Source organism: Neurospora tetraspora, assembly GCF_033439725.1.
Source record: "Neurospora tetraspora strain CBS 560.94 chromosome Unknown B0H65scaffold_5, whole genome shotgun sequence".
NCBI classification, from domain to species: domain Eukaryota; kingdom Fungi; phylum Ascomycota; class Sordariomycetes; order Sordariales; family Sordariaceae; genus Neurospora; species Neurospora tetraspora.
In genome coordinates, this window is record NW_026944387.1 from 1,578,510 (window position 1) to 1,603,759 (window position 25,250).

Sequence of the window (25,250 nt, forward strand, 5' to 3'; positions counted from 1 at the left end):
ATTTATAGTAATACCTTTATAATTTGAAACGCTTAAATAACGGAAATTGATCGAAAATATATTATTACCGATTAATAATAGGTTTATAAAAACCAACCCTATAAATTTAATTACTAAAAATTCTTACTTATCTTCTAAAAGCAATTATTCTAAAGATAATTAATACGGAAGCTAATCGAAGGGTTCTATACCAATTTTAACGGAATAAAGATTATAATGCAATTTGAAATTAGTATTATTATTAATTAAATTTTACGCCCGAATATTTCATCTTCTCTAAACCTTTAATTATTAGGAAAGAGAAGCGTATCGGTTTAAATTAAGAGAGAGATAACTAATTAATTAGAAAGGGAAAGATAAACGATACCTAATAATTATAATCTATTAAGCAATTATAAGGATATTTATATTGGGACTCCCTTTACCCAAATACAGTTGCTACCTATATTCCCGTTTAAAATTTTATAATTTTAAATATTTAATTCTTAGCAATTTTTAAATATTCCTAGAAGTATTAGCGAACTTAAGAGTTTAAAATTAGGATCTCCTATAAGTATTATTTAAAAAACGCTATAGCCGTTCGAAAATTTTAATTGAATATTAATTTCGCTAATAACTAAAAGAACGAACAATCTAATTATTTAATAGAAGAATAATTAAAGGAAATAAATACTCATATTTAATTAAGGATATTAAAGATTATTGCCTACTAGCAGATTTAAATATTTTTATTCTATACGGCAAACTCCTATTTAAACTTCTATTTAAAACCTTACTCCTAATCCTTCGGTCGAAATATAAATCCAGTTTAACAACTATATTTTCTAAATAAATTCGCTCATTTATTTTATTCAGCGCAGAGAAAGTAATCTTAATAGTTTATTAAAGTACAATCTAATACGTCCTAAAACGTAGAATACGGATTTCGAAAAACAATATAATTTAAATATAAAGTCGCCCTTAGAGAATACTAATTATATACTTAGAATATTTTAGTAGGAATGGCTAATAAGATTGGATCGATAGAAAACGCCCAAAACCTACTGAAGAGAAAAAGAATTTTAAAAGAAAAAAGTAATATTATAAGGGGAAATAATGGTAATAATAGTAATGTAGGAAATTAATTACATATATTAGATAAGTACAAATTTATTCGGAAGACCTTCTATAAATTCAAAGGGAAAATTCAATTTAGGGTAATATACTTTATAATATCTACGCTAATTCTTTTCACAATTTTTTTATAATATATTTTATTCAAAAGTATAATTACAAAATTAAAAGGAATTAACTAACTAATATTAATCAGGGATTATAAAAACATTAGGAGATTGATAGAGCTAATCATATAGATTATTTTGATGGCTAATCACTTATCTATAATTAATAAATAGAATTAAATAAACTATCGATAAAAAAAGAAAATTAATAGAAGAAGAATGGAAGGATAGGAGGATAATTAAAAGGAAAGGGGATTAATACAAAGAAAAGGATTATAAAGAAAGATAATAATAAGGAAGCAACAATATTCTTTTCAAATATACTCTAATATATTTTAATTAAATATTTTAAATCGTCTTTCGTTATTTCTTTACGTAAGACATCTAATCAATTATTTTATTAATAATTAAACGTTTTCCTAATCTTTTGCTTTTATATTAATGAGAAGGTTACCTTTATTTATTAATTATCGAATAATAAGCTTTATATTTATTTATTCTTTGGATTTTGAAACTATTTACGACCTATTTGTTTACTCTCTTTAACCCTCCTCTCTCTCAACTTCAAATTTTAACCTTTCTATCTATAATTAGCGCTAACTACCTCGTCCACTTAAGTTATAACTTCCAGTATTATTGCCCTGATCAGCTATCTATAGCAAGTTTTTGTTGCAATATGTGGTTGGTTTTGTATTGTGTTATTGTGTTGTTTTGGCTCATTTCACTATAAACCTCGAGGAGCTTTAACGAAAGTAGTAAAAAGTACGTACAATTACTAAAACTAAAATTTAAATAAGTTCCCTACTTATTTAATTAATATAAACGAAGATTGCTTTCTTTATGTATTAGTAATATATAATATTTAATAGTAATTCGTCTAATCTTATTAACGCTAAGCGACTTATAAATACTACCTTTAAAGAAACCTAGCTAAAATTACTTAAATATATTAACGACGAATTTATACCCTATAAATTAAAATAAACCAATTATTAAACTAAAATTAATTTTAATTTTAAGAGTAAAATTACCTTCCTAAACAAATCTATTAATACTAGTATTAAGGTAGAAGGGTTATCAACGCGTACAGGCCTCAATAAGGTATTCTATACTACTAAAGTAATTACTCAAAAACGCTACAATTTATATAAAGAGGGTATTACTATATTTAGTACGTAAATATATTGCAATTATCTACAAAAGGGCTAACTAGGTAATTGTAAGCTTTAAATATTTAATTAGGGTCTAAATATATTAGTAAAGCAATATATAAAGGCGTTTAGTATAATATAAGTAAACTGAAACCTCCGCTCTTAAAACCTCCCTCCCTATTGCAATAGTTTTAGAGACTAATATAATTTACTATATACCTATAAATTACTAAAGCAATACGATAACGAAAATCCCTAGAAAGCTCTAATCAACAAAATTAACTATCATCCTTTCTAGCATCTCAAGGAAGTATTAAATACCTAAAACTAATACTTCCACGTTATTTCTACAATTAAAGCAATACCCAAAGGACGTCCTAAAAATCAATATAGTCCCTTTAGCAATAAAGCTATTATCTTTACTCCTATTCGAAGTCCCCGCGGGGTAATTCGAACGAGGAGAAGTAAATATATCCCTAATAATACGAGACGTAATTATTTTCGAATCGAAGTTTCTAAGCCTAATTTAAAAACGATAAATACCACTAACAAAACGGCTAGGGACGAAGTTAACGAATAAAATTATATTATTATTATTAATAATACCCAATAAGCAAATTAGCTACCAAAACGCAAAAGGGGTAAACTAAAAGAATTAGGCAAAGCGAAGGGGGGTAAAGCGAAAACTCTAACTCCAACCGCCTCTTTTAACCGCCCGGCATATACTTCCCGCAAATACCCTATTCTAAAACTAAAACCGGATTCTCTAAAACTAGGCTCTCTACCAAATTCACCGTTAAGCTCTATTAATAGGGATAATATTAAGAAGGAACACCTTACTACTCTAGATTATACTATAGCGTAGTAGAGGAAACGGGTAGCAATTAGAAGGAGGGAGAAGGAGGCAGTAGATAAGGAAGAAAAATAGACTTACCTATTAAAAAACTACGTAAAAGACCTTAATCTATATAGAATATAGCTGGGCAATAATTAAAGAAATCCCCTAATTATAAAATAAAAGGCTTAATTAAGCCTTATAAAGCCTTATAGAGCTGCACAAAGCTTCAACACTATATAAATATTACTAAAATTATTATTTTTCTATATTTAATACTAGAAAATATTGCCAAATAACTTGGCGCACCCTTTTAACTTGGCGCACCCTTCTGACTTGGCGTACCATAATATTCAAAAACATTGAAAATACTAGAATTTCTATGGGAAAACGACGTATAATTATGACAGCTAATATATAGTACGCGAAGTAAAAAATAGTACATAAGGATATTGACTACGGTGCGGTAAGTCAAGCTCTACATATACATATGTCGCTCATTGAACCTTGCGCATCTGCCCAAAGAAGATTCCTTGCGAGACCAGCCCATCATAAAACGCTAATTCAAGATAACTTTTCCAGCTTTATCCAAAAGTCATCAACCCAGCCATGATTACCATAGTGGAAAAATACGGACGGCATCTGGCCCAGAAGGTACCGTCTGGCCTAGAGGGTGCCGTCTAGCCCAGACGATACTGGGCCAGACGGTTGAGGAGGCCTTCCGATTGGCTGAAATACTTGGCCCAGCTCAAAGCTTAAGTCAGTTCCTTCCCAAGTCCCCCTTTCACCAAAATGACGATGGTTCTTTCCCCAAATCCAACACCTTCCTACATATAAGAGGAATGAGCAGACATTTCCGGCAATCAATTGCGCCAGTGGCTCAATGGTTCTTGTGTTTGCTCTCTTTCTTGTGATTGCCAGTTCGATCCCGCTTGTGGTTGTTTTTTTCTGTCGCGCGAAAAGTTTCGCGATGGCTTCAAACTTCGAAGTCGAAGTCTTCCACCACCCACCTCAACCTAGAGTAGCCTTCTATAGTTAGGCTTTTGCCTTTTTAAGGGGATTCTGACCAATTAGAGGGCCTCCTCAACCGTCGGCCCAGACGAAAGCATCTGGGCCAGTTTACCAGACTGCTTTAGGAACTGAGGCTGGGGCAGGAACCCCCCTCTGGACCAGACGCCCCCCTTATATTTCCGCTGCGGTACCTTTACATCACATCCCATCACATCATAATTAGATCTCAAACGTCCCACTCAACCTCAAATCCCTACTACTAGCCCCAACCCAAACCTTATACTCCCCCCTCCTCAACCGCCACTGCTGCACCTCCACATCCCAAACGCTCAAATCCCTCCTCGTCAACGCAAACTCGGCCCCCCCTTCCTCCCCCGGCGCCAGCGGTCCCACGCGCTTAAACCCGCGCAACTGCCGAACCGGCGTCTCCTTTTCATCCTCCTCCTCTTCGTCGGAAGGAGGGATACCAACATACAACTGCGCAACCTCACTTCCCTCATACTTGTCCCCGGTATTTTCAACGCTACACCTCACCACGAGTAACGTCTCCCACAAGTCCGGATGTCCGCCCTGCTTGATGGGGGTGTCAGGGTCAGGGAGTTCGGGGAATCGGAATCGGGTTGTAGCGGCGAAGGAGGAGGAGGGCATCATCGTCTCTTCCACGCCTCCGCCGGGGGCGATATTAGAAGAGACGTAGATTTCTAGGTCTGAATAAGAGAAGGTGGTGTAAGAGAGTCCGAAGCCGAATTCGAATCTGGGAGTGATGCCTGGGTGCCGGTCGAAATAGCGGTAGTCAATATGGAGACCTTCGGGGAAGTTGTCCTCTGGGAAGAACTCGTCGCCATCAGGTTGGCCGGTGGAAGGATTGAGTAAAGTCCCGTAATCAGATTCCCGCTTGGCGATGGTGTAAGGAAGACGGCCGGACGGGTTGACGTCACCGTATAAGATGTCCACCAAGCTGTTGCCGGATTCTTGACCCGGTAAACCGGCCATCAACACGGCGGTGACGTTGGGGTGGGAGATCCATGGGTCTACGAGGCGGATGCCGGCGGAGTGGACGACGACGATGGTTTGGGAGCACCAGGAGGCGATGTTGGCGACGAGGTCGTCGCTGAAGGCGTCGGAGAGGGCAGGACGGTCGGACATCTCGGAGGCGTAGGCGTTGATGAAGACGAGGCAGGCGTCGGCGTTGAGGTATTGTTGGGAAGGGTTGGCGGAGTGGAAGTCCCAGCGGAGCATGCCGCGGTCTGCGCGGACGCGGTGGGACAAGGCTTCGAAGGGGGAGACGACGTAGGGAGGCGTGGAGCTGCCGGAGCCGCCGCCGGTGATCAAGGTGCCGTTGAAGGTGGTCCAGCCGCGGTTGACGTCGTAGCCGCCGCCGTAGCGGTCGGGGTTCTCCCAGGGCGTGGACTTGACGATGGCGTCGTAGCCGTAGACAGCAAGGAACTTGGGTTTGGTGAGGGGGAGCGTGCCGTTGACGTTCTTCACCAGAACTGTTCCCGCCGCGCCGATTTCGCGGATAAGGTCCGCGTGGTCCTCCTGTACGTCAACCGGGTCGGGTAGCTGACCGCCTGGAGCGACACCAACGGGTGGGTAGGTGCCGTCGTCCTGGCCTGCGTATAGCCACGCCGCCAGCACGCGGGTCGCCATGTCGTTCAACCGCTCCTCGGCCACCGATCCGTTCTTTACGGCTTCCATCAGCTTCTCGCCCCAGAGCCCATCCCGCGGCATCACCACGTCTAAGCCCGAATTCGCCGACGCGACACCGCTCATCTGCCCGTCCCAATCGCTCACCACAAACCCTTCGAACCCCAACTCCGTCTTGAGCACTCCATTCAGCAACTTGGAATTCTGGCACGCATAGCTGTGATTCGCCCGATTATATCCGCACATGACCGCGCCCGCGCCGGCTTTCAAGGCGTCCATAAACGGCCAGACATACGCCTCCCTTAGCGTCCTATCCCCAACATTGGCACTAATCGCATGTCCTTCTCCCCCGGGGGCATCCTGACCCCATCTTCTTCGATACTCCTGTTCATTCAACAAAAAATGCTTCGCGGTAGCAATCACCCCCTCCCCTTGCACACCCTCCACAATCTTCCCCATCCCGACGCCAGCCAGGTACGGATCACTCCCCAACCCTTCCCAATTCCTTCCTCCCTTTGCCACCCGGCCCAACGGCCCCGCCAGCGGTCCCAGGGCGATGTTCACACCCTTTCCGCGGTACTCAGCCCCCACGGCCCGGCCGTAGCGGTACATGAGGTCGGAATCCCACGTCGCGGCGAGGTGGATGCCCGCGGGAAAAGCGGAGGCGAGTTCCTGGCCGCGGACGCCGGTGGGGCCGTCGTAGAAGCAGAGTGGTGGGATGGAGAGGCGGGGGATGGCGCCGGTGTTACCTACGCATGGACCCGGGTAGCCACGGGTGAGGTTTTGCAGTTCGAAGGGAGTCATTTGCGAGGTGAGCGAGAGGGCGTGCTGGTAGGCGGATGACCAGCGCGAGGAGGAGGTGCCGTTGGCGACCGGGGTGGGGTAGATGGGCGGGCTGAGGCCGTAGTAGGGGAGTTCGGAGGGGTGTTGTCCGTTGGACTCATGGTGTTGTGTTGTTGATGGGAGACTGCATAATGGCAGAGAGGCGGCGGCGCAGAGGAGGGAGACGGCGCCCTTCATGGAGAAGACGACTTGTTTTGCTTGGTCGGCGAAGTAGCCTGGGCCTGGGAGGCTCGTTGGCGGCCGGAGCTGTTCGTAGAGACTGCTGAGATGGTTCATGATTATGGTTGTGAGTTGGATGATTGCATTTCTTAGAGTGTCACTTTGGTTACAGTAGGTAGTCAACCGGAAGACGGCAAGGACAGCCACGAGGAGAAGGACGATATTTGGCGATCCGGTTCCGTCGCTAGGAGATGATGGCCGCGGTGTTTAATATCGGATCGAGCTTGGTCTTTGGAAGCCGATAGACTGGGCAACCACCATCCCCAGATGGAATCTCGTGTTGAAGACAGAACCCAGCATTAAATGATCTTCTTACCGCCAGTTAGTGGGCCCCGGGATGGGTGTGGCCGCCATGCAGTGACGGACGGGATTTCCTTACACTAGTGTGTTGCATATTGAAGATTGACATGCATGGTGGTTGGCGCTGGATGCCGAGAGGGGAATAGCGGTAAGGGCGCTATCTGTTATATAGGGATAATGAAACCTGTAAGTGTTAGTGCATGTAACCGCCTGGGACGGCCTGGCACTGTAAAATGTGCAGGCGTTGCGGCAAGCCGATGGAGAGATGCTGATGTCAGGTAGGATTTATTCTCTTAGACTGCATAACGAGCTGTTCTAGACTTTCATGGCGATGAGGGTATCCGATGAATATTTAGGGATTATCTGCGGGGTAATCATGAACTTGTATCCATTCGGGTGTCTTTTAGCGGATGACGCGGCCGCCAGCTTTCATCGCCAAGCAAAGTTGATGATAGCTGGCAGACTGATGAACTGGTTAGAAGCGGTTGTGTCTCACTTAAAGAGGAGCTTTTCGCTGACCATTCTCATCATCTCTCCGCCCCCTTTCCTATCATTACAAACGGAAGTTGTTCGGATTTTTGTAAGGAGTTGGGAAAGGACTCAATGGACGGGACCCACTCCGATCACTAACAATTAACGAGACATGGCACTAACAGCATGGGCGCTTTCTGTCTCCTCACCTTCTTTCTTTCCCCCAACATCTCTATGAAGAGACATTTGTCTGTCTTCCTCCTACGGACGAGACTTTGTCTGATAAACTGAGAAACCATATGAATGAGTGTTTTTCCACTTCTTATTAACAACACAAGAGAACCATCATTTCGCCAGCTTACTCGCTTTCTAAGCGCCCAGAACACCTCTCTCTCCCAAGAAATACCACCATCGCAACGCTGTTCACAAGCGAATGCAACAGGCGCTTCCTCAAGGTGTTATAGAGCTGCGTCCAGCGGTCTTGCTCGTTAACGAACGGTCTGGGCTACCATTCGGAACCATTCTCGGCTACGTCGGGCCTTTTATGATCTTCCACCCACGTGCACCACAACGATCGCGCATCGGATAGAAACACACGAAGACGACGGGAACATACGACGAACAGCGGGAGAAGACTTTTTTTTTATCCCCGAAGAGAGCTTGTTTACGATAGACTCTGATTGATCTCGATTCGTGGAGACGTACTACCTGAAACCTTTACATACTAATGCACCTCGGAGAATATGAAGGGGGAACCATGTGGAGATATGTATTTGGTTCGGAATGACGGGTAATGAACTTGGCGCTCGCTGACTGCCTTGAAAACCCGGGTTCATCAAAGTCGTTGGAAGATTATAAGTATTCCTTCCGTGTGGGCGGGCGGCTAAACAACGGACTACGGTATAGCGGGCCATATCATATGTCTCTATGCTGCGCTGCCCCCCCAACTCCCAAAAACTACATTTTCCCATGTGAAAACAGGGACGGCACGAGGCACGAGGCAAAGAAGACTTCTTCTGGAACGGGATAGCACCTAACGCGGAAATATTTTCTCTGGTGCCTTGCATACTAACCGCATCTATAACCTATTCCCGACCCGCAGTTCCAGTCGGTGGGATAACCCATGGAGGAGGTAGTACATATACCTAATATCCCAGAGGCGTAACACCTATCGAGCCGGCGCCTGAGCGTGTGTTCAATATAATCCTACGTGTATGAAATCTCGCGTTTGGGTCAATAACAATGAGGAAACGAGACTCACCGAGACCGCGCCCGTCACACCGTGCTACCACCTTGCCGCGCGTCACATAGAAGAATAATGGGAGGACTCGGATGAACGACTTGGCCGTGCTCGCGGCGACACGTGATGGGCAAGCGGAGATTTGGTGTCACATTGGGTGTCTTGATACGATGTAGGACGGACTGGGAAGGTCTGACGAGGAAAGGACGGACGGGCGGGCTAAAGGGTCCAGGGTTTACTTTGTGTGACCTTTGAGACTTGAGCTCATGTGTTGGAGAAAGCAAAGAAGAAAAGATGGAGAGAGAGAGAGCAAAAGGTGTATGTATGTTGGTGACGGCGGAAATGCAAGGCGAAATTGCAGGATCTGATAAGATTGAGATGGAAGGGTTGTTGTTGTGCTGTGAGTATGAAAGTGCGATGCCTGGTCGAAATCGCATTCGCATCGAGACTATCCCCTTCTCGACATGGACTCTCCAGAATCCGAAACCATGAAATTGTTTCGTTCTAGGCCGATTGATCAACGCCAAAGTCCCATGCGGGCCCGGTAGAAGAAAATGAAATGCTTCTTTGTCGTTGCCAATCCGACCCGAGATTCCAATTATTGACCCAAGGCAGAAGGATTTCCCACCAAGATTCTTGGTGGTGTCGATCATGCAGTGCTCGGGGCATGGTGTTGTGGGGTGCGTGAAATGAAGGGCCGCCGTCTTATTACATATCTTCCCAACGTCAGAAACAAATTGCCTGGAAAGTGAGAGGTGGAAAAGAGACAAAAGTCTGACTCTCGCAAAGTAAATTCGACTGAAGTTGTTGAAGATGGTTTTGGGAATCATGGTGATACAAAGGGTCTGAAGTGTTGGTGACCGCCACGCATGTCTGAGACGTCGAGACATGGAAAAAGTTGCCTTGTATGCCCTTCTCCGCGCTGTTGACTCTGGCGTCAGACCTCCCAGGCCTCACTCGACGCTCCTATCTCAGAATCATTTCCACGTTTCTTCTGTTCTATGCGACTGTGTCAAGTGATAATATCGTCCATGGTACCGAGTTCTCGTCAAGGGGGGTTTCTTCTCTTTTGTCTGTGCAATGCGGGGTTGACCTGTTCAGCTGTTCACTCACCTGCATGGTAGCGAGCAGCACCCCTCAGGCACTCAAGTCCCAACTGCCGACCCCTCGTCCTCTTTTCGGGGGTGCGTAACGGGCTTTTAAAAAGGTACGTACCGCCACTTTTCAAGTGACAAAGTTTAGAGGTCGACTTCGAAACTTCAAACCCCCGCATTCCACCCTCCGCAACCCGATATAAAGCAAAACAGAGCAAAAAGCCCCCTTTTGGGCCAGCTGAGTTGCGTGGATGCGTTACCTTTTTTGCAGCGTGGATATTGCTCGAGATAGATTTGGACTGTTGGAAATGGAGGTACTTGGTCTGGCGGATCTTGGTGAGAAATGCGGGCCAATGGTGTTAGAGGATGTGTTAGAGGATGGAGGTGACTGGGGAGGTGGTACGTATCTTTCTACAAGCCCGTTACGCGACACCCTCTTTTCTTTGTCAGTCTTGATGCTGTCTTGGACTGAAACTTTGATGCCCCTCTTTGTTTCCCTGTTTCATGATATTCTCTGTTCCGTCATTAGTTCCAAAAAAAATGGCATCAGATTGTGGGGGACGCTCATCTTGGAAATGGACCAAGGCCCAAGCCAGCCAGCCAGCCCAGCATTTCGCAAGGCGCGCCAAAAACGGTCACCTCCACTGCTCCACAAGATTACCAGGGTTCCATTCATTTCTCGTGGTTGTGGAGTGCCCATTAAGACTGGTTGGGTTTAGCGTCAGGTACAGCCGTCAAGTGCTCCTCCTAATTGGATCGCGGAAGCCCTGGCCGATCCGTGTATGTGGGACGGCTGTGGCTAGAGCCGGGGAGGGTGTGTGTCTAGTGGACCTGCCGTACTCTTTCGTAGCTGATGGCCGATGTTTCAAGATTCGCAATATCACCAACTGTGATCCTGTAATTGGCACAAAACGAACAACATGGCAAAAGATATCAGGATGCATTCGTTATTGACATGCCTTTGCTTCTTTTCCAACCTGCGGTACAGCTGACCATCAGCGATATCTGATCGCCATGAAGGATGGGCAGGAGGCTTCTTCTGCACGGACCCAATCGGAGGGCGAAAGGGGGTCGAACACGACGGAAAGAGGCTCTACTGGCTGGATGCAACGACCAGTGAAACCAACCAGCACAAAAAAAACACGACTATCAGTCGCTCACTGCAAACGCAAAATCCGCCTCAAACGGCTAATGGGTGGAATTCTGTGGCTGGTCAGCTCAATATCCGTCACTTCTTTCTCGACGGTACCCCAAACCCCCAAACTCCACGACGGCGGCGTGGGGTGCATGAGTTTTGGTTTGGCCTATGCGGCATGATACATCCAATCACTCCCCCCCATCACTGCATTCTGGTGTAGATCCGGGGGAGTAGGGAGCAGATTGAGACAGCGAGAGTCCAGCCTGGGGTGATTGTCGACCCCGAACAAGACAATAGTCTGCACCCGTGTCGCACAGCCAGAAACCGACCAGGTTTTATTCGTATATCGCGGTAGCACAGAGACCCCAAGTCTGGACATCCGTCACCGTAAATAATCCAGTCAGTTGGTCGAGTCCTGGTCCATCATTGTCGCACCGGCAAAACGTGTGTCTTCTTGGACGTCTGGCTGGTTCGGTACTTTGGCCACCATCGTCCCCACGTCCACCTCTATTGATGATTCGACTCTTGGCTGTAAGCCTATGTGCCGAACGGCCATAACGCAAAGAGGATGGGAGCAAATAGCCTTCAGCAAAGCTTTGTTTGCAGCCGCTTCTGTTCCCGCCGCGGTGTTGTGCCACTGTTCAGGTGGGAGTTGTCAACTGGCGAGACTGGGCTCAACTGGTGATGCTTGGCGGATGTCGGGTGTCCCGAGATAGCTCGGCTAGTGGAGACGGCAAGAAGGCTCGCTCGTATTAACGAGGTCCATGACGATTCCAACTTGTTATTTCGACACTGATTCGTTGGCAATTTGCGTTAATAGTGGCGGGAGTACTTCCAGGTCGATGTTGGGCCACGACGTCGAGGCATTCAACTCTGAGTAGGAAGAGCTTCCCGTCTCTCCAACAAATTGTATCCTGTCAATGTATGTCAGATGCAGCACTGTCAGATACCTTACTGTCCTGTACCTGCAGTGAAAAGATGTCGTGGGTTGCAGCACGTCCTGCCGCCGCCGACTAGCGACCCGCACCGCATCCGCATGCCGCAACGCCATACGCTAAGGTACTCCGGGTACCTGTGATGGAGGGGTGTGTTTCTGAAGCATATTTCAAAGGTTCGAAAACAATTTGTAAGAGAAGAGAAAGCCAAAAGAAAGGGCATGCCTGAACACCATGACTCGTGAAAATTGACCAAATAAGGGATGTTCCTTCCTTTAAAGTGGGATCCGCCTTGCCCTACCTGACAAAGTTACCTTGCAGGGAAACAAGATGGGATGAAATGGGACGAACCTCTCTGTTTTCTGTCGGTGCGCAAGGCGGTACCCCATAAAACAAGCGCAAAGACAATCGCCTTGGATCATGGATCGCAAAGCTCATCTCAATCCCAATGTCAGTCGTGATTGTTGTCGACGATCTGGTAGCCTTGGCTTATCGCTCTCCATGGGGTTGGCGGCTCTCATGCCTCACCGAGCTCACTGACCAAATGCATCAGTGCAGGCTGCACTCTGCAGGGACGGAAACAGATTGGAGACTGGTGGGAGCCAGCGGGTAATTAGGATGAAAGGTTCAGTCGTCGCGTTTCCGATTTTTCTTTTTTGCCCCTGTCCGACCTTTTCTCGAGGACTTTGCCCAATGAAATTGGTAATTGGCTTGGGCAGCTTCATTTCCTGGAGCACCGAGAGCGCACCATTTTTCGGGGAGTGGTGCACGAGTGGGCGCCGGACGCACGGTGGAATCGTTTGTCACACAAATTGCTTTTGCATGCCCGTGCCCCTTTTCTCCATGGACGGATCTCCGCCAACCAATAACAGAGCTCAATTGGCCTACAATAAACACACCCCCTCCCCCTCCGAGGTCATCCGGTCCACGGCGGGAGTCGCTCCTCCCCAGTGCTCTCACGGTGAAGGTGAAAAAGCCAAGTCGGCCGCCAAGGCGCTCCACCCCACTGTTCAGGTGTGTTGTTGCAGTCGTTCCTGGTGCCTGCCTAGACGGGCCCTGGACTTCCTTGCGTGTGCGTGCCCTCAGAAGGTGAACCTCCCCGGCGACTTAACCTTTTCCACCTTGCCCCTTCATCCCCAGATCCAGGTTCCCAGGCCTGGCCCCAACCCATACAACCCAAAACCTCGTCCCATCCCGTCGCATCTTGTCGTCCGACCATTCCCTTCCTCTGACCACCAACTTCAGGTCCGACGACACGTCCCTCTTCAGCCTCTCGTCGCTATCGGTTCCCCGCGTTCCAACCCGCTCTTGGTGTGCCCGCGCGCCGGTCGTCACTCCTTTACCTGGCCGACAACAAGAAGAACAACCCTCTTCTCCGACGACGCCTTCTCTTCGTCCGCTCTTTTCTCTCGAATATCTGTCGGTATACTGCGACCAAAATACCCGCGAGATCGTCCTATCCCTGACATAGCGAAAAACTTTCCTTCGCCATCCTGCCTTTTTATAAGGCAGAACATCTTGACCTTCTTTTTTTCACCACACTCGCTCACTGTGTTATCTTCACCCATCGAAACTTCTCACGCCTGATCGACCGACGATAATTCAATCGGAAGACTAGAAATCCGTACGGTGCGATAGACAGTCCGGGACATCGTAAAGAAGCCTCGACTTTTCGACACTATTGCCCTTGCAGCTTTGGCAACACCAGACTCACGTCTCTTGCCCAGGGCTTTTATCACAGATCCCTCTACTTTTGTTGACCACAGAAGGCGGGTTATACGGCTTCGGACTCGCCCGATAACGGCGGCGAAACATACGGTGAGTGGCCCGGGGTCTTGGTACAAAAGGTTGGGATCCCCGCGAACACGAGCAAGGGGCGCTGTTGCACTTAGCACGAGACCAAGCTGACACACAATTCTCCCTCACTTAGAAACGCAACACAGCATCTAAACAGGTTGACGGGACGTCCCTTGATTCGTCTTGCCATACCACCGACCAGATCGCTTCGGGTGAACCCACACAAAATACGATCTGCACTACATCCCTGGATGGAATGCAAATCTCACCATCCGCCACTCTGATCTAATCTGGGGTAATTCTTTTTAACTGAGCTTCGCTTGTCTCAGTTAGTGTGCGCTTGTTCATATCCCGACACCGCACCACAAACCGCCAGTATGAATCGCTTCAGAGCCAAGAAGAAGGCCAAGGAGGAGGCCGCCGCCGCCGCAATCGCCCGCTCTAGCGAAGACTCCGAGCACTCCTCCGTGTCAGGCTTCAAGGGGTTCAGGAAGGGCAAGAAGGCACCAGTAGAGGAGCCCAAGAAGGAATTTGATCTCTCGACAGCCCTTCCTTCCGACGACAACTTCCGCACGAGTCTTCTCATGACAAATCTGTCGGCACGCTTTTCCATGCTAAGAGAGCAAGACGACCCCAACACAAAGATTGGCAAGGCCAGCGACGACAGTGTACTATACCCAAAGCGGCAATCGCGACTTGCTGACTTTGGTGGGTTTGGTGCAGCCGGCCGAGGTCTTGGGGACATTGCCGAGGTGGAGTCCATCAAAGCTTCTTCTCACTTTCTCAGGAGCGATTCGATTGCTTCTGCTGACTGGGACAATGGTGGAAGCATATTAACTCGCGGAAAACCTATTGAGGGTAACAACTTGTTTGGCGGAAGGCAAAAGATCTACAAGGTGCCTGCTGCCAAGTCTGGCGGCCTAGGAGGCCGGGCATTGTACGCCGATGACGATGTCGCCTTGTCCGCTTTTCAGCGTTGGCGTATATCTGAAAAAGAAAAGGAGCAGCAAGAGCATGAAACTATAGAGGAGCATGAGCAGGATGAGGAGCATGAAGACCACCAACGATCCGAGTCACCGCCCCCCTTGGGATACAATCGCAAACGGGAGACGAATTCGACCACCTCGTCGGCTTCCATGATGGCCCGCAATTCCACTGCTGCCAACTCGATTACATCACAGCCTGCAGGATATGTGTCAACTGCCCCTACTTCAGCCGCTTCTACCCCCACTCTTGACCGATCGGTGACCTATAAGAGACGCCTATACGAGCAAAGCACGAGCCAAGATGGGCCAGAACAATCCTCTTTACTATCGAGGATCGAGTCTCTCAACCGCCAGAGGACCGCGGCCTCGGGCGTCAAGGCCCTTGGTGACCGACTGGGCGAGGAACGGACCCTCGCAAGCAAAGCAAGCGCCCCTCAGCTAAGGTCAGTCAGTCCTCCGATCACTACTCCTGCGACTGGTACTGGGGACTTGGGAAATGGGGCTGCTCCCCAGGCGGATCCCAAGCTAAACTTTGGTGGCTCTCCTCCACTCAGTCCCCCAATCAGCGAGACTGGCGAACCGCACCCTCTGTTGCCCATTCAGCCTAACGATGTTGGAAAAGCCACCGCTATGGGAGTGTTTCAGAAGCCTTCGCAACCATACGACGAGACCAAGTACGCCCAGCGCCAAATCCAGCTGCAGCAGGGTCGCGAGACGCCAACCCGTCGCCCCCGGGCAGGGTCTGATGCTTCTTTCGCTACCGCTCGCTCACGGGAGTCGTCTACCCACAGACAGCCCTTTGAGGGACGAGGGGAGCCTCTCAGGACTCAGCCAGCACTGGAAGAGGAGCCCGCATCTACCGATCTCGATTCGCAAACACCCGAAAGTCTTCAAGCTCAAGCTTTAGCAGCCCTTTCCGGTCAGCTCAGCCTTCAGCGTCCTGCCGATGAGGAACACCCTGCGCTGAGGGGGGCTGCTGCTCCACCCCCGCTCTCTATCAACACATCAACAAAGCCCGAAAACCCAACAATTTCAATCGAAGAGTCAGTCGAGCCTGCATCGGCAGACTCTCCTACTCTAGGCCCCAACGCTGGACTTGGTGGCCTAGTTCGTTCACACCTTCGGTCAGACAGCGGTGCTTCCTCGATCTGGGGTGCTCCCATTCAAAATAACCGTCCTGAGCCACGACCGCTCGATATGTTGCCGGAGCCCAAGATTACCCCCTGGATTGCGCCCGAACAAGAATGGACACTGGCCTACTACGGAAATGGTGCCAAGCCAAGCACTGACAACCAGGCACCTGAAGCAGTGCAGAAGGAAACACATGCCGCAGACTCCGCGCCCTCCAACCGGTCGAGCAGCGCGACCGATCACGGGCTGTCCAAGCCTTCGAACAGATCCAGCAATACCGACAGCGAACTGGACGAGTTCGCAAGTCAACTGGCCGAAGCTCGGCGACGAGTGAGGGAAAGACTGACTTCTTATGCCGAGTCTGATAGCAGCAGAGCGACATCACCAGTCAGACAGCCAGAACTTCCCTCCCATAAAGGTAGCCAATCGTCCTTGAACCCCTTGGGCATCAGCATCCTCAAGGCAAAGTCAAGCAGTAACTCTCTGGTTGATCGCTCACGGAATACCTCGGGAAGTCAATCCAAGTCCAGCCTAAAGCTTCTGGGCCTTGGGGGCACGCGGAGCCCAACCAAGGATTCATTTGGCACTATCAGCAGTTCTCGGAGCCCAACCAAGGATTCATTTGGCACTATCAGCAGTTCTCGGAGCCCAACCAAGGATTCATTTGACGAGAGGGAGACAGCCGTACAAGCGATCCCAGAGAGGAGCAAGGCGCGCCAGGCTCGTCATAGTTCCGAGACTGAGCATGACAACTCATCTCAGTCCGCAAACGACAAGGAGGATCCTTCAAACGCTCATCCAGGATTGATGGCATTCAGAAACGCTAAACGTGAGCTGCAAAAGCGGAAGGAGCTTGAGGCTCTTGCACAACAGCAGCTTTCCACGACCGCGCAGTCTCCGGATGAATCAAGCAACATGGAACCGCTGGCCTTGCAATCGCCTCCTCCAAGAGCTCCCGCCGGGAGAGGACGAACGCCGAGCAGGGACAGGAAGGTACATCCGATGCAGTATAGTTCACGCGGCCCTAGTCAGGAACGTGGATATGGAATGCATCGCAGCTCTCCTCCTGCTCACATCATGCCTGGTAGCCGTGAGAGAAGTGATTCAGAAGCCAACCGGGGAAGATCAACGTCCCAAAGCCGCCGGCTGCACCATCATATGCTGCAACAAGACGGGCAATTGGCGCCTGGGAGCCCTCGTGGCCCAATGCGCTCTCCTGGTCTTCCTGGCACAAACATCAAGCAGTCTCCCATCATGCCACCCCAAGGCTATCCCAAACTTGATAGATCCAAGTCTGCAGGAAATCTGAAAGCCGGCCGCCCAGGATACAGTGGCTACCCAGGGCAGCCATCACCCGCATCGCCAATGCCTCCTTCGCCGTATACTGCAGGACCTGCGGGATCCCCGGCGGGAACGCCAACATTCGGTCCCAGATCAAGACAGCCTACAGCTTCCCAGCCATCTTCAGAAACAGCGAAGCGCTTCGTAGACAAGCGGGAAATCTCTGAGCCGACGTTTGTGATGGCAACCAGCCGTATGCCGACGATGGATCTGCCCCATGGTTATTCACAGGAAGTCGGGTCTCGCCCGAGCAGCCGCGCGGGAGTACCACCTGTACCTACCACGGCACCTCCAGTTCCACCCATCAACCCTCGTCGCAGACGCGAGAGCCCACTCGATACTCCTGATGGTGCCGGTATGGGAGTGCCTCGCCCTCCATTTGCCAATCAAACAGAGAGCATGGTTGGAGCGGATGCTGAAACGCAAAGTACCTTCTCTGTTAGTGACGACGAAGAGGCCGGAAAGTCTGACCACCGGCGACGGTTGCGCAAGCCTCACGTCGAATCAACTGGCCGTGTTGGGCGAGCTCTTGCTAATATGAGGGAGAATGGTTCAACATTCTCTCTCAACAAGTCGAGCCGCAGCACAAATGGCCCTAGTGGCATGTTCTAAGCGCATCTTGTGTCTTGTTTGGAAGCCGATTGGTGCAGCCATTTCTGTCACTGATTTGCTCAAAACCAATTTCTTTGCCATTTGCCGTTCCTTGAAACCCGTCTTTTCTTTCTTCAGGGCTGTGTTACTTTCGCGTTATAAGGCGTGTGGCACTGGAGGCAGGAGTGGCCGCCGTCTTGGTATGAGGCTTATGATATCGAGATACCTCTGCATCTAGATCAACTTCGTGTACAAAACTTGTTATACCTATAATTTTCTTTTCTTGGTTCTTTGTCGAACATCTCGTATCATAGTGTCTTATACTTCTTCCCTGTCTCCAGCGGCTTTCCGTTGGCCCCTCATATGTCTTAATTTTGGCTTCTACTTTGTTTGCTTGTGAGGTATCTGAGTGAGCGTGCGCAGTACCTGGAGTTCTGCGCGGGGAGAACAAAAAAGGATGTTGGACCCCGTGCATGGCAGCGGCGGGTTAGCCACTCCTCGAAAGAGGCTGACTCGGGGAAAAGTACCTGTGGACTCCATTACGTTGAGGTGGGGGAGATAGGAATGATCAAGGGGAATGGGGTAAGAAGAACATGAGCCAAGGGTGTACGGGCACGGCTGGATGCTGATGGGAGGTGGGATGCGGTTCCCAGCACGGTTATGGGAGGTTCTTAGGTAATAGGAAATATACCAACTTTTGATCCAACACTGAAGTTCGAGAGCAACTGGATGAGATTATACTGGAATTCTTTTCATCGTTCCAGGCTAGAAGAGTTGAGCTGGCCCGCGTGGAAATTTCGAATCGGTAGCACATACATTAGGAGGGAGACACGGCCCGAATATCCTAGGTCTTCCGAAGTTTTCCCAGAGGCTTGGTTACTCCGGGATAAGTGTCAGACCCAGCCAGACCGAGGATGGGTAAGGGGTCCAAACAGCTCCACAACGTTGCCTTCCGAATGAAGATGTGAAGTAAGCAATGGGGTAAACTTCGGGAAACCTCATCTACTTACACCGGCCAGTGATATATTTCTTCGAAAAACCACTATAGGCTGATGTTGGCGTTGCGTCGTCATCTGGAAATGTACAACTGAATAGAGGTAATGTTGTTTCATTCAAGGTAACCAACCCCTCACCTGCTCACTCCTCAGTTCCCATCTTCCCACCATCTGGGTGTGAGCTGACATATAAAAAGGAAGAAAAGCCCATAACAATAACCTTCGTCCACGACTTCCTCATATCAACAACTCAGCTAAGCTTCTGCCGCGACCATGCCTTTCATTCGCCCCTTTGAGCCAAGAGATACTGAGGCTTGCATGCACATTGTAAGTGGGAACTTGAAGCGCCTCACTTCGCCATGCGACACTGCTCAATCACTCATCCTTCCTTGCTACCGCATCTCCCTACAACCCAATATTATGTTCATCCATAAACCCATCCCTCACCAAGCCATACAATCTCTCTAAAGAAAAACAAGCCACTAACACCGAAACCTCCCAGTGCCGCGCAACCCTCCCTCCAACCCTCGCCGCCGACCCCGTCGCCGCCCGCATGTCCCCTTACATCTGGTGTCTCCAATTCACCCACCTCTCCCCACAAACCTGCTTCGTCCTCGTCGACGACACCTCCTCCTCCAGTTCCCCCCCAGAAGACGAAAAAGTAGTAGGCTACGTAATCGGCACCCCAGACGTGCACTTCTTCGCCTCCTCATCATACCCCCGCTACATCCAGGACGTGCTTCAATCCCCACAAGGCCTGATCGACGTTCCACCTCCCAAACAACTCGACCATTTAGAGTCATGGCTACTCGTTGTCGAGACCGATTCTTCGGAGTCTGGGGAGAAGAAGAAGAAGAAGAAAGAGGTGCTTAAAAAAGTGAATACAGAATCGCTGGCTCAACACGCTTGTAACCCTCGGTGGTTAGTGTTGGAAGGACCGGAGGGGGGGCCGGCCGAAGAGAGGAAAAGAGAGTTGGTGGAAGGGTGGAGGGCCATGTTGCATATTGATTTGTTGGAGGGGTGGCAGGGGAGGGGGTGGGGGAGGAGGATGATTGAACGGTTTGTGGAGGGGGTGAGGGAAGTTGTGAGCAGCAGTGGAGGGAAATTGGACTATGGAAGGGGGGTGTATTTGGGCGTGGCGGGGGAGAATACGAAGGTGGTGAAGTTTTATGAAAAGGTGGGTTTTAGGGTTTTTGAGGGCGGGGAAGTGGAGGGGAGTGTTTGGATGGTTAGGGATTTGTGAAAGTTGATGAGTTGCTCGGGGCGAGTGAAGAGGATGCAAAGGACAGGGTGAGGGCATCACGGTATTGTTTCAAGGGAATGAGGAGGATGTGATCAAGACATTTTTGGCTTCTATCGGATACTGTACTAATACGCTCTCCATCAAATGCAAATATTGAGGTTCCTACTGTCTGCAGTTGCAATTGCGAGGGAACGCCGAAGCGGGAGCACAACTGCACAAGCGGTTGCTCCTTCTGCTTTTGTCCAGATGCTTATGAAGCATGGCTTTGTCCCGACACTCAGCCGCTCTTTCTCCCCAAGAAGCTTGCCAGAGTCCAAACATGATTCGCTTCTTTCATCGATTGGATTTCTGCTAGTGGCCTCTCCATGAAACAAATTCTTTGAAGAATTTCTTGCCCATCACATCCGATGCCACCCATTGCCCATCCGGCCGTCACTGGCACCCGAAAACCCAACCGTTCTCGTTGATGTCGACGGCATGGTTGCGGTTACCCCGACCGACAGTGGGCCATGGCCAGAATGGTGACCTGCTCTGGGAGGATGGCTGAACCCTCCTCCCAGAATCGGACCTCGGCTGTCGCCATCTTCTCTTCTCCCGCTCATCATCACCAATCCCGGTCGTGACAAGTCTCCCCTCATAGGCTGAGGAGATCCCCGCGGAATACTAGCCAGGTATTCTGACAGGTAAGTGGCAACTTCATCTGGTTTGTCGAATGGTGGTGGCGGCGGCGGCGCTCGTCTGCGTCTGTACCTCGGCGCCGGGCACCCTGGCTTCCATACTGCTATGTCCTCGTCCTCATCCGCACAAATATCCATCTCGTCAGCTCCATATCCAGTAGCCCTCGATCTGAACACATCCAGCAACACCGCCGTGGGTGGTCCGGTTGGTGCCGGCGGTGCATGTCCCGGGAGTACTACCCCTTTTCCCTTATCTCTCTGACCCTTCTCAGGTACCATGCCCAAGCCGTGTCTCTGCACCATCCACGGGCCGTTCCTCTCGACAATCCGCTGATCCGCTGTCCCCAACCGTTGCCCATACCGATTCAGCACCACGCTATCCGGCCTCAACACTCCCACATCTCTTCGGTTGCGAAACTGACAGCGCGGGTTCGCGCACCTTGTCAAGTGCATCGTGCAACGAGAATCAAACACATTGCTCATCCACTCGCGGCAGGCACATTCCCAGTGGCATGGGTCGATGTGGAAAGGGTGTGCGTGTAGGCCAGCGACGGTTCGGACTATCGTCGGTCCCTGCGCGTGGGCACCTCTACCCCCTCCGGGAGGTAGCAAGCTGTTGAAGGATAAGAGACCGCCGAAACCGGGTCCGAGGGCACAGTTGGAACACTGGATATGAGAGCAGGCTGGATCGTGACAGCGATCAAACGCTTTGCTGTTCACCATGCCGATCTTGTCGAGGCCCTTGTGTCCATCGTTTTGAAAGGAATGGATCGCTCTGGTTGCACATTGACAACAGAACCATCGGTTTAGTTGAGTGAGAAGAGGGATGCGCAGATGGAAGGGAAAGTCGCCCGGAGCCGAAGGTGGATAGAGAACTTCATCTCGGCGGAGCTCTTCGACGCGCGGTTCCGGGAGACCTTCGGTTGGAAAGGTGGTGAGAATGCGGGTTTCTTGCGCCGAAGAAGTGTTGGTTGGATATTGGTGGTGCTGGGAGTAGTTCATTGTGTTTGCTTGTTTGTGCCCTCTGGTTGCCTGGTAGCAGTGGTCTAGAGGTACACGCATTGATTTTAGGGGTCCCGACTGGCACGATACCAAGCTGGAGGTAGCCGAGTCGGAACGCCTCTGGTTTCCGAAGGACCCTTTAAGACGGATTGAGGAAGAGTTCACTCCCGCGATGTTGGTTTCTTCGGTAATACTGCTGCATTTACCGAGGGGTCATCTTGGACAGTGGCGGCATGCGGTTGGAAGCGTGTATACGGTATGTCCTGTCGAGAAGTTTGATGGTCATGTGCTGATTACAACGCCCCAATAGTACGCAAGATGAGAAAAGATGCGATCATGCAAATCTAAAAACGAGGAAATCGGGAAGCAATAAAGGCAACACTGCTGTGCCTTATCATCTGGACAAACCACTCCCCGTCTCCCCCTTTTCATCGCCGGAGGTTGACCTGGACCCCATACGTACGTACCCGTTTCCGATCCTCGCCCTCTCCTAGCGCAATGGTAGTGGGAGTATCCAAGTGCAGTCGGGATAAGTTCCCTACTACGGCCAACTGCATGAATCTTTTAATATCGGGTTCCGTCGTACATGGACTAGACCGGGTAACACTGGACCCCATGGCAGGCACGCGTTCCGCGGAGAGCAACTGGGCATAAGAGCATCGGGAGCCTGCCGGCCGGAAAATGTGAGACCTGGCCCCTTGAGACTCATGGCTTGCAAGGTAAACACTTTGTTGACCACTATGCAACTACAGCCCAGGTTTGCTTCTGCGGCTCTAAGGCGGCGATTAGAAGGGCGAGGTCTAACAGAACTGTGTAACAGGACGGCCGCGTTTCAAGCATACCGTACACTAACCTAGGGTTGCTACTCTATCAAATACAAACGCCACATGCGTATCGATGCGACATGTCATATGGTCGAGTAATAGCACGGATACAGACGAACAATGATGGGAAAGTTGTTTGGAATGGAGGGGGCCAAGCTTTGGGCTAGGTCCCTTCGAAGTCATGGGACAACATGCCGACAAACGCCAGCAAACAACTGATATTGCATGGGAAAATCGCATCATGGGACAACATCGAGAGGTGCGTTGATAAATCAAATGTGCATTGTTGTATTATTTGCTAATTATGTAAAGATGCAATACTAACAGTCAAATCAAAACCTCACATTTGTCCACTGTTTGGTAAATCAGACCATAACTGTACATTGGTTGATCAACCAGAACATGGAATCAAGAACACACAACGAAGCAAGATAACCTGGCTACTTGCCACTTACCGCTTTCCGCTAAAAGCCCTTCTTGATCAGGTAATCGAAAAGATTCCCTGCAAAAGAAGTGGTCGCAGCCGCCAGCTGGGAACCCTTAACCACCCCGGTGGCAGTCTCACAGGCGTAACTCACCCGTCTTTTCAGCGCGGTGATTGCAGCCGGAGCCGGAGCCTTCGGTTCAGGAATATTGAGGTCCTTGAACGAAACAAGACTTTCATTTCTCTTCATTGTGCCCGCTTCCTCGTCACGGATCTGAGTCTCAAGCGCAGGTGGCATGTACCCCTCCTCAAGACTGCTGATTATATCCGTCTCGGTCTCATTGTTAGCGCAGGCACCGAATCCCTGGTCACTCGATCCATTGCCGAAAATGCACATGTCGAACAACGGCTGGAGTGATCGACGTACCTCATCGTCAACGGGGGTCATCGGCTCGGGAGAGGCGCAAAACTCTCCTCGATGACGCTGGTTGTCAGGCGGAAGGATGGTAGTGCCAGTGGTGGTGCGAATGGGAGATGAAGGGAACCACGAACCTTGTTCATACTGGAGTTCGAGCTCCAGCATAGGGGCATGCTGTGCGCGCTGCACGCGCTCGAGGAGAAGGGGAGTTGGACGATGCCTGTTCTTACGCATCCGTATCCTCCTCGCCATCGAAGTCGATGATGGGGATCCCATGGACGACATGGAGGCCCAGGGCGAGGTGAACTGCTCGTGGGGAAGCAGAGGCATGCTGATTGGTCTCGTTGCTGTCGTAGCTTGAAGATTTGGATCCGTCAGAATGCTTCATGTCGGGGAAGGGGAACGAACCTGAGGACTTGGATTCGTTCGAGTCATCCGAGTCAAGAGCCAAGCGGCGGGCTCCGCGTAGGAGCGTAGAGTGCGGTGATGAGAGGGGTTGAAGGCGCTCGTGAGGGAGGAGAGGCGCTTCGAGGGGTGAGTCCATGTTGGACCAGGATGAAGAGGAGGAGTTGGTTGATTGCATGATTGTTGTGGATGTTTTCCTTGTTGTAAGTGTTTGTGTTAGTTGCTTGTTGTCTGTTGCGAGATGATGAGACATTGTTTCAGTTTCGAGGGAGCGACATTGTCTATTTATCTTCGAGTGAAGACATTATCATGGTCGTTGTTGAGCCCATCCCAAGGTGGTTGTTCTTCTCTTAGTTCTGTTTTTCTCTGTCATGTTCATCCACACAATGGTCGTGGTAATTGAACCGTTCCCGGGTTGTGCTTCCGGAAAACAATGAACAAAGAGAAACAGTACTCGTGTCCGGCACTCAAGACCTCATTGTTCCGGACCGGTAGACACCCTTCCCCGAGTCTGCTGGAACAAAGGCGTTGTTTTCGGGCCTAAGTGAACACGGTTGAGTTATTCTAGAAGGTGGGCATTGTTCCGGAAGACGGAGTTAGCTTCCCCGTGTATTGTAGCCGGGATGTTGATTTGTCTTAGCTTCGAAGTGATTTGTCTCTTCAGCCTCAACACGAAGTGGAACATTGTTCCTGAAGATAAGTGACGTTCATCTTCCACATGGCTCATATTCTGAAGAACAATCTTGCACTCAACAAGTCCGAGGAATGAGGTGGCTGGATTACAGCGTTTTTCGATGGATCTGAATGTACTCGCCCTTGATAAGAAACAAGGGAATTGTTCACGAAGTCGGGTATCATTCCATCCCCCCTCCCCCTCGCCTCGGATGTTCTTGGTGGTAGCAATGTAAGCCGTTTTGAGTCCTTTAGGAAATCTGACATGAGCCATGTGGGTGGCAGGTTCCGCTGTGTAAGAACTCCATCGCATTAATGTACTATTCACCCTCGACATGCTTGTTCCCGTTCACTAACCCTGTTCTAAAAGAGTGGACAGGACTGCAACAGCTACGTACTGAGAGCCTCAACAATCCGTCGAGGATCTCCATCCATCATGTCATGTCGAAGACGCAGCAGCAACAAAGGAGAAGATATCCGAACCCAGGCCGGTTCGGTTGTAGAAAAGGTGATTGGCAGAGTGTTACCCAGAAGTGGGAGATGGCTTGACGTGGAGTGTTGAAGGAGCCTTTGGACTTGAAGTGGGGTAGTTGGCGACTCGGAAGAAATGCAGGCGAGAGAGGAGAAAGGTCCGTCGTTG

General features: G+C 49.6%; 6 protein-coding genes across 6 annotated transcripts; 2 read left to right on the top strand and 4 right to left on the bottom strand.

Moving 5' to 3' along the window:
* Positions 1-4,436: 4,436 nt before the first annotated feature.
* Positions 4,437-6,983, bottom strand: B0H65DRAFT_549840 (glycoside hydrolase superfamily; the record flags this gene model as incomplete). The annotated part of the gene is made up of 1 exon (XM_062829691.1): positions 4,437-6,983. One exon carries the CDS (start codon positions 6,981-6,983, stop codon positions 4,437-4,439), a length of 2,547 nt encoding a protein of 848 aa, XP_062680438.1.
* A 1,885-nt stretch (positions 6,984-8,868) lies between these two features.
* On the bottom strand, positions 8,869-9,979 carry B0H65DRAFT_225278 (uncharacterized protein). The gene has a single exon (XM_062822120.1). It carries the CDS (start codon positions 9,825-9,827, stop codon positions 8,973-8,975), a length of 855 nt encoding a protein of 284 aa, XP_062680439.1. The 5' UTR covers positions 9,828-9,979; the 3' UTR covers positions 8,869-8,972.
* A 3,983-nt stretch (positions 9,980-13,962) lies between these two features.
* Positions 13,963-17,971, top strand: B0H65DRAFT_576016 (uncharacterized protein; the record flags this gene model as incomplete). Its single annotated transcript, XM_062830645.1, is given in 14 exon segments — positions 13,963-15,145; positions 15,158-15,330; positions 15,340-15,523; positions 15,533-15,666; positions 15,679-15,773; positions 15,783-15,986; positions 15,996-16,011; positions 16,021-16,239; positions 16,249-16,314; positions 16,324-16,348; positions 16,379-16,405; positions 16,415-16,485; positions 16,495-16,702; positions 16,721-17,971. Coding segments are annotated over 14 exon segments (3,540 nt in total). The 5' UTR covers positions 13,963-14,278.
* A 1,074-nt stretch (positions 17,972-19,045) lies between these two features.
* B0H65DRAFT_468877 (uncharacterized protein) lies at positions 19,046-20,356 on the top strand. Its single transcript, XM_062826983.1, has 2 exons — positions 19,046-19,272; positions 19,448-20,356. Exons 1-2 carry the CDS (start codon positions 19,219-19,221, stop codon positions 20,186-20,188), a joined length of 795 nt encoding a protein of 264 aa, XP_062680441.1. The 5' UTR covers positions 19,046-19,218; the 3' UTR covers positions 20,189-20,356.
* Positions 20,357-20,586: 230 nt separating this feature from the next.
* On the bottom strand, positions 20,587-21,867 carry B0H65DRAFT_427465 (uncharacterized protein; the record flags this gene model as incomplete). Its single annotated transcript, XM_062824691.1, has 1 exon — positions 20,587-21,867. The coding sequence occupies one exon, from the start codon at positions 21,865-21,867 to the stop codon at positions 20,587-20,589; it is 1,281 nt and encodes a 426-aa protein (XP_062680442.1).
* A 1,288-nt stretch (positions 21,868-23,155) lies between these two features.
* B0H65DRAFT_540269 (uncharacterized protein) lies at positions 23,156-24,077 on the bottom strand (the record flags this gene model as incomplete). The annotated part of the gene is given in 2 exon segments (XM_062829147.1): positions 23,156-23,753; positions 23,764-24,077. The coding sequence occupies 2 exon segments, from the start codon at positions 24,075-24,077 to the stop codon at positions 23,156-23,158; spliced, it is 912 nt and encodes a 303-aa protein (XP_062680443.1).
* Between the last annotated feature and the right edge of the window lie 1,173 nt (positions 24,078-25,250).